Source organism: Lolium rigidum, chromosome 1 (assembly GCF_022539505.1).
Source record: "Lolium rigidum isolate FL_2022 chromosome 1, APGP_CSIRO_Lrig_0.1, whole genome shotgun sequence".
Classification (NCBI taxonomy): domain Eukaryota; kingdom Viridiplantae; phylum Streptophyta; class Magnoliopsida; order Poales; family Poaceae; genus Lolium; species Lolium rigidum.
In genome coordinates this window covers 124648435-124661482 of record NC_061508.1, presented here as the reverse complement: position 1 = coordinate 124661482, position 13048 = coordinate 124648435, and the positions used below count along the sequence as shown (strand labels likewise).

The 13048-nt window shown below is 45.7% G+C and overlaps 1 protein-coding gene across 1 annotated transcript; it reads right to left on the bottom strand.

Moving 5' to 3' along the window:
• Positions 1–1747: 1747 nt before the first annotated feature.
• Positions 1748–2563, bottom strand: LOC124681786. Its single transcript, XM_047216611.1, has one exon. The coding sequence runs from the start codon at positions 2519–2521 to the stop codon at positions 1880–1882; it is 642 nt and encodes a 213-aa protein (XP_047072567.1). The 5' UTR covers positions 2522–2563; the 3' UTR covers positions 1748–1879.
• Positions 2564–13048: the final 10485 nt, after the last annotated feature.

Genomic DNA, 13048 nt, shown 5'->3' with positions numbered 1-13048 from the left:
AGCCCATCTTGATTGCGGCCCACCTCTGACTCGGTTAAATTCTGGTGATAACAAACTTAGACTAGTAACATGACATATGTTACTAGTCTAAGTTACTCCCCACTATGAGCAACCTAACTAGGGTTCGGGAGTCGATATATGGGGCTCGACTTAGACATTTCCGCCATCGAAGCCTCCCGTTCCCGCCACGATACCCACCTCTCCAATCACCAAATCTGGGTAATTCTGACCGGATTTGCCGTTGCCTCTAGATCCTGCTTCCCTGGACCTAGATGTGGCCCGTGAACTGCAACAACTGGGCTTCACGCGTCGAGGGGCGTGGCACCCCGGAGCGCGTGCTCACCCGCCACTGAGGATCATGCATTGGGTTCGCTCGAACACGGCACAAATTCATGCCCGGTATCGGTACACCAACCACGAGGTACCGCCACCTCCGTCGCTCACTTTCGCAGGGATCTCGCGAGCCACCGATGCAAGGCGGTCTCTGCCACCACCACCGCCGCCACAAGAGGAGGACGATGAGGCAGTCCCGCCCGGGGACTACCTCAAAAATTCCTCGTACGAGGAGCACTGGACACGTCGGGTTTGCCAACGATCCCTCCTCACGGTGGTCACCAACGAGCTTTAGCACTGCGACAGGGACGAGACAACGCTCGAGGCTGACATTGCTACGTACGAGGAGGAGGCGGGCCGCGCGATAGGGCTCCAGGGCTGGCTCGATATCTTCGACGACGAGTGAGCGATATCGTCGTTGTCGCTGCCGCTCCCGTAGGCCCCAGTAGGTATCCTGGGGCTAAATTTTGGTCAATTAGGTTAGGGTTAGTGGTGGAGATGTATATTTTGATGGTACATCCGAATTTAGACAAATTTTAGATAAATTTAATGGAACAGAGAGCTTGGTGGTTGCTCGAGCGAGTAAGCAACAAGGAGAATTCCTAATGCCATTTCCGTGGACTAAGTAGAGAGTTTGTATAGTTAATTATTGGAACCAGTGAAAAGAGTGCAATAGATCCAGAAACCACAAATGGATCCCGAGCTACATGGTGGCCTTTAAAAATATATGGCATTTGTAACTTTCAAAAACATCGGAAACAAAATTTGTAACATCAAAATATAACAAATTTTGGACTGATTTTTTGCACACTAGTAGACTTTATTATTTCTACATCTAGAATTTTTGTTCCGATTTTTTTGAAACTTTCAAATGCCGTTTTGAAGTTCGGGAGCCATCTGGCCACTCTCATGATAGATCCACATATTTCTTATTTTTGTGTAGCATGTGAATTGGCATATTTCATCATAAGATTTTGTGGACCTCATTAAGCAATAAGCATATCCATGCAAAACAAATCCAAAATTTCTGAAATTTCGAAATGTGTTTTTCGAAATTTGAAAAAACAGATTCCGGATGGCCGCGTGCATTTTGTGTTTTCCGAAAATTTGATGTTGATAATTCGTCTCGTATTTCGCACGCAGCAGGACAAGTCTGACTTTGACCTCACAACGTCATCAGCTGGTCACCCTCGCAAGCATGCATTTCTGCTCCCGTGTCCCGTCGACTGGGTGGGGCCCCTATCATCGGCGCCGACCAATCAAATCCGTCGGCAACCCTAGGCCACGCCATGGCCTCGAGACCTTGCTTGTAAAACGATCCACCCACCGCTACAGAACTAGATAGTACGTGCAAGTCATCAATCGATTTCTCCCATTATGAGCACCGCAACCCGACATGAGCCGAGAGATCGAGTGACACAATTACTGGCAAAATCTTAATATTTACATCGGTGCAGCTCAGATAAATGATCTACCTTGAACAAACATGCGAAGAAATTCAGACAGCACAACCGATCTCTCTGTTTCTACTCATTTCATCACTTCGTTACGCGAAGTAGCCATTAGCGCCGTTGTTAGCTGCGTGCGCCCCGGGCAGCATCTGCGCGGCCTGCAGGCTCTGCAGGAACATCCTGTCCTCCGCCGAGCCGAGCCCGTGGCCGAACACGCCGCCGGAGAGGGCCTGCTGCGTGCCGTTGCCGTAATCCCCGAACGCGGCTCCGGTGTACTGCTGCTGCCGCTGGTGGAGGTGGTCGAAGGACACGGCCGCCGGCTGCTGCTGCTGCTGCTGCGGGAAGCCGTAGTCGGGGACGCCGAAGTTGATGGCCCGCGCGCCGCCGGCGGAGAACGGGCCGGCGGGGGGCGCGGGGATGCCGGTGAACTGCTGCACCATGGCGCGGAAGTTGGCTGCGTCCGTGTTGAGCATCGTCACGGGCGCGCGGCGCGAGGCGCGCGCACGCTTCCTCGCCGCCGACGGCTTGCCCGCCGCCCGAGGGCCCAGGACCCCGGCCGCCGACCGGCTCGGGCTCCCGTCGCCGGACCCCGCCGACGCCGGGCTCGTCGGCGCCGCGGCGGTGGCGATGATCGTCGAGTCCGCGACGCCGCCGAGGGACAGGCCCGGGCTGGGGGCGTAGTGGTAGAGGTCGTCGGACCAGTTGGCGAAGCTCGAGGCAGTGTCAATCATCGCCATGGCTGTGGGTTCGAGTCTTGGAGAGACGAGAGACAGAGGAGAGTGCGGTGTTGGAGGAAGAGCTCGAGACCGGCGGTGCGGCGGGCCATTTATAGCGACACGGCGACGAGTCAAACGGTGGACTGAGGGTGGTGCTAACCGTTGGATTAACCTCGACGTCCGATGGACGGCTGAGTCTGGATGACATGTTTTGGTCTCGAAGGTGGCTGGCTGTCCGGCCCCGTGATCTCATTCCACCTTCCCGGAAGCGTCGTCGATCCGTCCCACCTTCCGGTGGTGCCGCACGTGCCACGTGGATACGCCCACTCGACGAGCTTCGTCACCAGTACGCCGGAGCTCCGTTCGGCCACGCCGGCGGCCGCGCCCGCCGGATGTCACGTGCGTCGAAGTAACGGCGGAACTTTGTTTCTGCATGCTGATGGGTACTTCGCCGGGCGGGAACGAAGGTTCAGCGGAAGCTGCGAGGAGCATGCAAGCGGCAAGAGGACGACGGATGGATGGATGGAGACAGCCAGGGAATCCATTTCGAGTGCAGGGAATTCCGGCACGTGCGCCGTTTAACCTGCAGCGTGATGTCACTCAGATCACTGTCAGAATCAACCTGGGAGATCGTGGTAACATTTCGTTCAGGTAAAGCCATTCAAAAAAAACTCTCTAGTATGAAATCACTCATATCGTGAGATTTTTTTTTTTGACAAAACCCCGATGCCTCATGTAACCCTGGTGAATCTATTTTATAATCTGACTCTAAAGAAAGAAGTCCAATTTTTATCCTTGAATTTTAGTGAAAGTTTACTTTTGGTCCTACAACTTCTGTTTGGTTTAAGGTGAACCTCGAACTCTCAGAATCATTCACTTTTAGTCCTTATCCCGGTTTAGTCAGATAGATATCTACCATGGGTGGCCAAAAAATCAAGGCAGTTGTGCATGAGCAAAGAGGCATGGCAATGGTAATAGGCAAAAGCAAGCGAACCTTCATGACACAACGCTTCAACTGAATTCAGAGATGAGAGAAATTGAGCGAGAGACTGGTTCAATGATGTTGAGTAGATATTATCTGGTGTACTGTTATCTGGCCAGCGTTGTACATTACCATCTGGCCCCCTCCTCTAGTGTATAGCTGAGGACGTCGTGGCTTCACCTTGTACCTATATATATATATGCGTGCATATGCACCAGAGTAATACATCGTTCATTGCAGTCTTTCTACATGGTACCAGACACCCCCACGATCCTAACATAGCTGGCCGCCGACCCCCACCTCCCCGGCCGCCACCCTAACTGTAGCCGACGCTCCCCTTGCGCCGCCGCCGAGTGTCAGGGAAGCCAGCCCAGTCGACATCGGAGTAGGCGATGATGTCCTTGGCGGGAGAGGCATGGAGCATCAAGCCAAGGTCCAGAGTGTCGCTGATGTAGCGTAGAATTCGCTTCACCGAAGTCCAGTGAGAATCACGAGGAGCATGCATATGAAGGCACACCTTCTCAACAGCATACTGCAACTCCGGCCGACTGAGAGTGAGGTACTGTAAAGCGCCGATGATGGACCGATAGAACGAAGCATCCGGTGTCGGAGAACCATCAGTGGCAGAGAGCTTGGCCATCGTATTGACAGGCATGGCCACGGGGTGACAATTAAGCATCCCAGCGCGATCAAGAAGCTCATGAGCATACTTGCGCTGATGAAGGAAGAACCCACCCGCACGCCGTACTACCTCAATGCCGAGGAAGTAGTGAAGCGGTCCCAAGTCCTTGAGAGCAAACTCAACCTGAAGACGATCAGTGAGCTGCTGAATCAGCTGAGAGGAGCAGGCCGTCAGGATGATATCATGACCAAGAGGGACTACCTACGACGTCCTTTGAGGAGTTTCGATCCAGTCTTTGCGTTGGTTCTGCCGATGCTTTGACTGCGGGTGGGGGGGTGTTGAGTAGATATTATCTGGTGTACTGTTATCTGGCCCACGTTGTACATTACCATCTGCCCCCTCCTCTATTGTATAGTTGAGGACGTGGTGGCTCCACCTTGTACCTATATATATGCGTGCCTATGCACCAGATCAGTAATACATCATGCATTATAGTCTTTCTACAAATGACATAAGGGTTCCAATTTTTGTATTAAGATGCTGGGTTTGACACCTCAGCTAGCTTGAGTTGGTCTGGTTTAAAACCAATTCGGTTGGTTGAATATTTCTTGTTTCAACGCCAGCGATTTTCTCAAACCAACCGAAAAGGGATGAACAGTGAACTATTCCGAGAGTTTAAGGTCCATTCTAAACTAAAATTAATTTTTGGAATGAAAAGTGAACTCTTCCAAGAGTTGAAGGATGAGAAATGGACTTTCTTCGACCCTAAATATAGCGGCATAGAGATTGGAGCCAAAATTGTGCTGCCCGGAGCAAGTTTTGTAGGCACGGAGTGGTTCTAGGTGGTTTGGTGTCAAACCCATTGGCGCCGACCTACTTCGGCGACGAAAAATGTTGGCATCGACCTACTTTTGGCGCCGTATATGGCGTCACGCTGACCTACTTTGGCTACGAAAAACTTTAACGTCGACATGCACAACTTTAGCTTCATTGTCTATGGGGACGAGATTTTGAAATAGTTTTCCCAATAGTTTTGGCAAAAGTTAGACTTGTCAAACAAACTGAAGATGGTACTGCAACTATGACGCACGTCAATAATGGAGACCTCTAAACTAGGGGCAGGTCGCGTCATGCATGCATGTTCCACCATAGATTGTTTGCTTCAATGAGCACGTTTCCTTCCTCGACCCAACCCAACTGTACAAATCAAATACACATCGACCAGCCAACGTAACTGCATACGTAGTGTCCTCAACGTGTTGTCTACCTCGAGATCTTTATGTGTACTAGTTTCACATATACTACTTCGTCCGTACCGATCTAATTGATGTGGAGTGGTAGCTAGCTAGTAGAGCATGTAGTGGTGTCCGATGTCTATTAAATCGGAATGAATGTATTACCTCAAGTTTATCTAAATTTAAATGTATCTACATATTCTGTAATGTATAGATATATCTAAATTTAGATAAATCTCATAATATCATTTTATGGATGAAGGAAGTAATTTTTCTTCTTCTTTGTGGAGATGTCATATATGTAGCTCGATCAAACTAAAACATAGGGGAAATTTAGTATCGCATACAAAGACATAAGCTTACATCTCAATCTCATCTCATCTAAGGGAACATATTGGATATACCACCTATTTTGTTTGAACTGACCGACGAGACGTGGTAAGACTACTTACAATGAAAAGTATTATGCATCAGTATCATACAAATGATACTAGTTTATGATACCACCTTCACTATGCATAGCATCATAAGACAGTATCATATTTTCATCATATTTAATATTTTGTAAAATCTCAATGCAAATTTTATGTGTTTGTCATTAATTTTTTTAATTGTACGTGCTATAATATGTATCATATATGTAGTACTACATCCTATTTTTGCCAACATAAAATACATGATAGCACTTATAATAGTTTCATTGTGGTTAGTCTAACATGTTAGAGCAATATGCGTGTTGTATTACCAGGGGGCCAAAGGCCACAATATATAGTACATGTACATGTGCACGTATGCAGAAAGCCCCCTAACATATGGGGAAACTACAATAGACAGATATATATACATCTAACACCCCCCCTCAAACTCATGGTGGATCCACAACACTGAGTTTGGAGAGTAAGAAATCATGCTGCGCTCGAGTCTGTGCCTTCGTAAAGAAATCCGCCAACTGCAAATCTGAAGGCACATAATGAACCACAACAACATCATCATGTACTTGTGCACGTGTGTAAAAAGCATCAACACCGATATGCTTGGTCAGCTCATGCTTGACCGGATCACGTGCAATACTGATAGCACCTGTACTGTAAGACAAAAGTGGAGTGGGTGTCGTAACAGAGACCCCAAAATCTGCAAGCAACCACCGTAACCAAGTCACCTCAGCAATCAACAAAGCCATAGCCCGCAACTCAGCCTCAACACTCGAACGGGAAATCTGCGACCTGTTTCTTCGTCTTCCAAGCAACAAGCGAACCACCAAGAAACACACGAGTAAGCGAAAGCGAACGACGATCCGTAGGATCACTCGCCCACGTAGCATCCGAATAGCACCGGAGCCGGAGAGAGCTGGAACGAGGAAAGAAAAGGCGACGAGTGATCGTGCCACGCAAGATAACGAAGAACACGGAGGAGATGACTATAGTGAACAGTGGTGGGAGCCGAGACAAGCCGACTCGAATATGAACGAGGATAAGAAATATCGGGACGAGTGACAACGAAGATAAACAAGACTCCCAACAAGATGGCGATAACGGGTGGGATCGGGAAGAGGATCACCATCGGTGGGACGAAGCTTAACATTAAGCTCCATAGGAGTATCGACTGTGCGCTCATCCCCAAGAGCAGCACGAGCAAGAAGATCCCGAATGTACTTTTCCCGAGAGATAGAAAAGCCATCGAAGTAGAGGAAACCTCAATGCCAAGAAAATAACGAAGAGGACCAAGATCAGTCATAAGAAACCGATCACGAAGACGAGCCTTGACGAAGGCAATATACTCAGGATCATCACCAGTAATGATCATATCATCAACATAGAGAAGAAGAAGAGTACGTCCACGAGGAGAAGTGTGAACGAAAAGAGCTGGATCATGAAGACTAGGAGAGAAACCGGCAGCAGTCACCACAGAGGCGAAACGCTCAAACCAGGCACGAGGGGCATGTTTGAGACCATAGAGAGAACGTCGAAGACGACAAACCATCCCATCGGGAACAGAATACCCAGGAGGAGGCTGCATGTAAACCTCCTCACTCAACTCGCCATTAAGAAAAGCATTCTAAACATCAAGCTGGGAGACAGACCAGCGGCGAACAGAAGCAACAGCAAGAAGGGTACGCACATTAGTCATATGAGCTACAGGGGCAAAAGTCTCATCATAGTCACGGCCGTGCTCCCTGCCGAAAACCACGAGCCACAAGACGCGCTTTATAGCGCTCAAGAGATCCATCGGAGCGAGTCTTAATTTTATAGACCCACTTACACGTGATGGGACGAACACCGGAAGGGGAGAAACAAGATCCCAAGTGCCAGTGCGCTCAAGCGCAGCGATCTCCTCAGCCATGGCAAGCTGCCATTCAGGATGACGCTCGGCATCCCGATAAGAAGTCGGCTCGGAAACGACAGAGAGACCATACTGACTAGGAGAGTAACGAACTGGAGCACGACGCTGACGAATAGGCCGGGAAGGGGGAAGCTCATCTGCAGAAGACAAGTCATCAGAAGAAGAGGAAGAAGGGACAGCATCGGAAGGAGCCGAAGCCGGAGAACGAGGAGTACTAGGTGGACTAGACGAACGAGAGGATGGTGATGTCTACGGGAGCTTCTATTCTTGTAGACAGTGTTGGGCCTCCAAGAGCAGATGTTTGTAGAACAGCAGCAAGTTTCCTTTAAGTGGATCACCCAAGGTTTATCGAACTCAGGGAGGAAGAGGTCAAAGATATCCCTCTCATGCAACCCTGCAACCACAAAGCAAGAAGTCTCTTGTGTCCCCAACACACCTAATAGGTGCACTAGTTCGGCGAAGAGATAGTGAAATACGAGGTGGTATAAATAAGCGATAGCAACGGCACCAGAAAAGTGCTTACTGGCGTGTAGTTGATGGTAGTAATATTGCGAGGCGGTAGAAACATAGTAAAACGATGAAACAAGCAGCGATAGCGATATTTGGAACAAGGCCTAGGGATTACACTTTCACTAGTGGACACTCTCAACATTGATCGCATAATAAATAACTCTTTCTCATATGTGCTACATACACTCTTTTGTTGGATGACAAACACCGATCGTTGTGTAGGGCTACAAGAGCACCTCAATGCCGGAGTTAACAAGCTCCACAACATTCGATGTTCATATTTAAATAACCTTAGAGCATAATAGATCATTGCAAAATAAACCAAGAACTAACATAGCGCACACACTGTCCACATTACACTATGAAGGAGGAATAGATCACATCAATACTATCATAATGATAATTAACTCCACAATCTACAAGAGATCATGATCATAGCCTACGACAAGAACCACACGGTGCACACACTAGTCACCTTTACACCATGCAGGAGGAATAGACTACTTTAATAACATCACATGAGTAGCACACAACTAGTAGCGATACAAAGCTCATCATATGGATCTCAATCATGTAAAGCAGCTCATGAGATCATTGTATTGAAGTACATAGGAGAGAGATTAACCATATAGCTACCGGTACAGCCCCGAGCCTCGATGGAGAACTACTCCCTCCTCATGGGAGACAGCAGACGTTGATGAAGATGGCGGTGGTGTCGATGGGAGAAGCCTTCCGAGGGCACTTCCCCGTCCGGCAGGGTGCCGGAACGTAGACTCCTGTCCCCCAGATCTTGGCTTCGCGATGGCGGCGGCTCTGGAAGGTTTCTCGTACCGTGGCTTTTCCGTATCGAGGTTTTAGGTCAGGGACCTTTAAATAGGCGAAGAGGCGGAGTCGGAAGGTCGACGAGGCGACGACACAATAGGGGGGCGCGGCCCAGGCCCTGGCCGCGCCACCCTGTCGTCTGGGGCCCACAGGGCCCTCCTCTGGCGGCTCTCGGGTGTTCTGGAAGCTTCGTGGAAAAATAGGATGCTTGGCGTTGATTTCGTCCGATTCCGAGAATATTTCCTTACTAGGATTTCGAAACCAAAAACAGCTAGAAAACAAGCAAGCGGCACTTCGGCATCTTGTTAATAGGTTAGTTCCGGAAAATGCACGAATATGACATAAAGTGTGCATATAACATGTAGAAATCATCAATAATGTGGCATGGAACACAAGAAATTATCGATACGTCGGAGACGTATCAGCATCCCCAAGCTTAGTTCTCGCTCGTCCCGAGCGGAGTAAATGATAACAAAGATAATTTACGGAGTGACGTGCCATCATAACCTTGATCATACTATTGTAAGCATATGTAATGAATGCAGCGATCAAAACAATGGTAATGACATGAGTAAACAATTGAATCATAAAGCAAAGACTTTTCATGAATAGTACTTTCAAGACAAGCATCAATAAGTCTTGCATAAGAGTTAACTCAAAAAGCAATAAATCAAAGTAAAGGTATTGAGGCAACACAAAAGAAGATTAAGTTTCAGCGGTTGCTTTCAACTTATAACATGTATATCTCATGGATATTGTCAACATAGAGTAATATAACAAGTGCAATATGCAAGTATGTAGGAATCAATGCACGATTCACACAAGTGTTTGCTTCTTGAGGTGGAGAGAGATGGGGAACTGACTCAAAATAAAAGTAAAAGAAAGGTCCTTCAAAGAGAAAGCATTGATTGCTATATTTGTGCTAGAGCTTTGGTTTTGAAAACATAAAGAGAGCATAAAAGTAAATTTTTGAGAGGTGTTTGTTGTTGTCAACGAATGGTAGTGGGCACTCTAACTACCTCATCAACCAGACTTTCAAGAGCGGCTCCCATGAAGGACGTTATCTCTACCAGCAAGGTAGATCATCCCTCTTCTCTTTTGTTTACACATGTACTTTAGTTTATTTTTTCTTTATTTATGGATGACACTCCTCCCAACCTTTTTGCTTACACAAGCCATGGCTAACCGAATCCTCGGGTGCCTTCCAACATTCACATACCATGGAGGAGTGTCTATTTGCAAAATTAAGTTGCTTACTGATGAATCGTAGCAAAACATGTGAAGAGAATTATTAATGAAAGTTAATTAATTGGGGCCGGGAACCCCATTGCCGACTCTTTTTGCAAAATTATTGGATAAGCGGATGTGCCACTAGTCCATTGTGAAAGTCTCGTCAAAAGTAAATGACAAGATCGAAAGATAAAACACCACATACTTCCTCATGAGCTATAAAACATTGACACAAATAAGAGGTGATAAATTTTGAATTATTTAAAGGTAGCACTCAAGCAATTTACTTTGGAATGGCGGAGAAATACCATGTAGTAGGTAGGTATGGTGGACACAAATGGCATAGTAGTTGGCTCAAGGATTTTGGATGCATGAGAAGTATTCCCTCTCGATACAAGGCTTAGGCTAGCAAGGCTATTTGAAACAAACACAAGGATGAACCGGTGCAGCAAAACTCACATAAAAGACATATTGTAAACATTATAAGACTCTACACCGTCTTCCTTGTTGTTCAAAACTCTTTACTAGAAATTATCTAGACTTTAGAGAGACCAAATATGCAAACCAAATTTTAGCAAACTCTATGTATTTCTTCATTAATAGGTGCAAAGTATATGATGCAAGAGATTAAACATGAGCACAACAATTGCCAAGTATCACATTATCCAAGACATTTTACCAATTACTACATGTAGCATTTCCCGATTCCAACCATATAACAATTTAACGAAGAAGATTCAACCTTCGCCATGAACATTATGAGCTAAGAACACATGTGTTCATATGAACCAACGGAGCGTGTCTCTCTCCCACACAAGCATGTATTTATTCGAGAGAATGAAAATAACAAAACAAAAATAAAAGCACACGTACGCTCCAAGTAAAGTACATAAGATGTGACCGAATAAAAATATAGTTTCAAGGGAGGAACCTGATAATGTTGTCGATGAAGAAGGGGATGCCTTGGGCATCCCCAAGCTTAGATGCTTGGGTCTTCTTGAAATATGCAGGGATGAACCACCGGGGCATCCCCAAGCTTAGACTCTTTCACTCTTCTTGATCATAGTATATCATCCTCCTCTCTTACCCCTTGAAAACTTCCTCCACACCAAACTCAAAACAACTCATTAGAGGGTTAGTGCGTAATCAAAAATTCACATGTTCAGAGGTGACACAATCATTCTTAACACTTCTGGACATTGATCAAAGCTACTGGAAGGTAATGGAACAAAGAAATCCACCCAACACAACAAAAGAAGCAATGCGAAATAAAAGGCAGAATCTGTCAAAACGTAACGATCCGTAAAGACGAATTTTAAAATGGCACCAAACTTGCTCAGATGAAAATGCTCAAATTGAATGAAAGTTGCGTACATATCTGAGGATCACTCACGTAAATTGGCATAATTTTCGAGTTACCTACAGAGAACTAGGCCAAAATTCGTGACGAAGCAAGAAATCTGCTTCACGCAGTAATCCAAATCTAGTATGAACCTTACTATCAAAGACTTTACTTGGCACAACAATGCAATAAAATAAGATAAGGAGAGGTTGCTACAGTAGTAACAACTTCCAAGACTCAAATACAAAATAAAAGCTGTAGCAAAATAAACACATGGGTTATCTCCCAAGAAGTTCTTTCTTTATAGCCATTAAGATGGGCTCAGCAGTTTTTAATGATGCACTCGCAAGAAATAATATTTGAAGCAAAAGAGAGCATCAAGAGGCAAATTCAAAACACATTTAAGCCTAACATGCTTCCTATGCATAGGAATCTTGTAAATAAACAAGTTCATGAAGAGCAAAGTAACAAGCATAGGAAGATAGAACAAGTGTAGCTTCAAAAATTTCAGCATGTAGAGAGGCATTTTAGTAACATGAAAATTTCTACAACCATATTTTCCTCTCTCATAATAACTTTCAGTAGCAACATGAGCAAAATCAATAATATAACTATCACATAAAGCATTCTTATCATGAGTCTCATGCATAAAATTATTACTCTCCACATAAGCATAATCAATTTTATTTGTTGTAGTGGGAGCAAATTCAACAAAGTAGCTATCATTATTATTCTCATCATCAAATATAGGAGGCATATTATAATCATAATCAAATTTATCCTCCATAACAGGCGGTACTAAAAGACTACTATCATTATAATCATCATAAATAGGAGGCAAAGCATCATCAAAGTAAATTTTCTCCTCAATGCTTGGGGGACTAAAAATATCATGCTCATCAAAGCCAGCTTCCCCAAGCTTAGAATTTTCCATATCATTAGCAACAATGGTGTTCAAAGCGTTCATACTAATATGTTCCATAGGTTTTTTAATTTTCGCATCAAACCATCCATGTCTTAAATCAGGAAATAGAATAAGAAGCTCATTGTTGTCCATTATGCCAAACTAGTGTAAACAAGAAACAAAAAGATGCAATTGCAGGATCTAAAGGAAATAGCTTCGAGTACTTACAACGCTGAAAATAGCTTAGTAGCCGAGATCCGGAGTGTGAGTACCTTTTACCTTTCCTCCGGCAACGGCGCCGGAAAATAGCTTGATGTCTACGGGAGCTTCTATTCTTGTAGACAGTGTTGGGCCTCCAAGAGCAGAGGTTTGTAGAACAGCGAAGCAAGTTTCCCTTAAGTGGATCACCCAAGGTTTATCGAACTCAGGGAGGAAGAGGTCAAAGATATCCCTCTCATGCAACCCTCGCAACCACAAAGCAAGAAGTCTCTTGTGTCCCCAACACACCTAATAGGTGCACTAGTTCAGCGAAGAGATAGTGAAATACGAGGTGGTATAAAT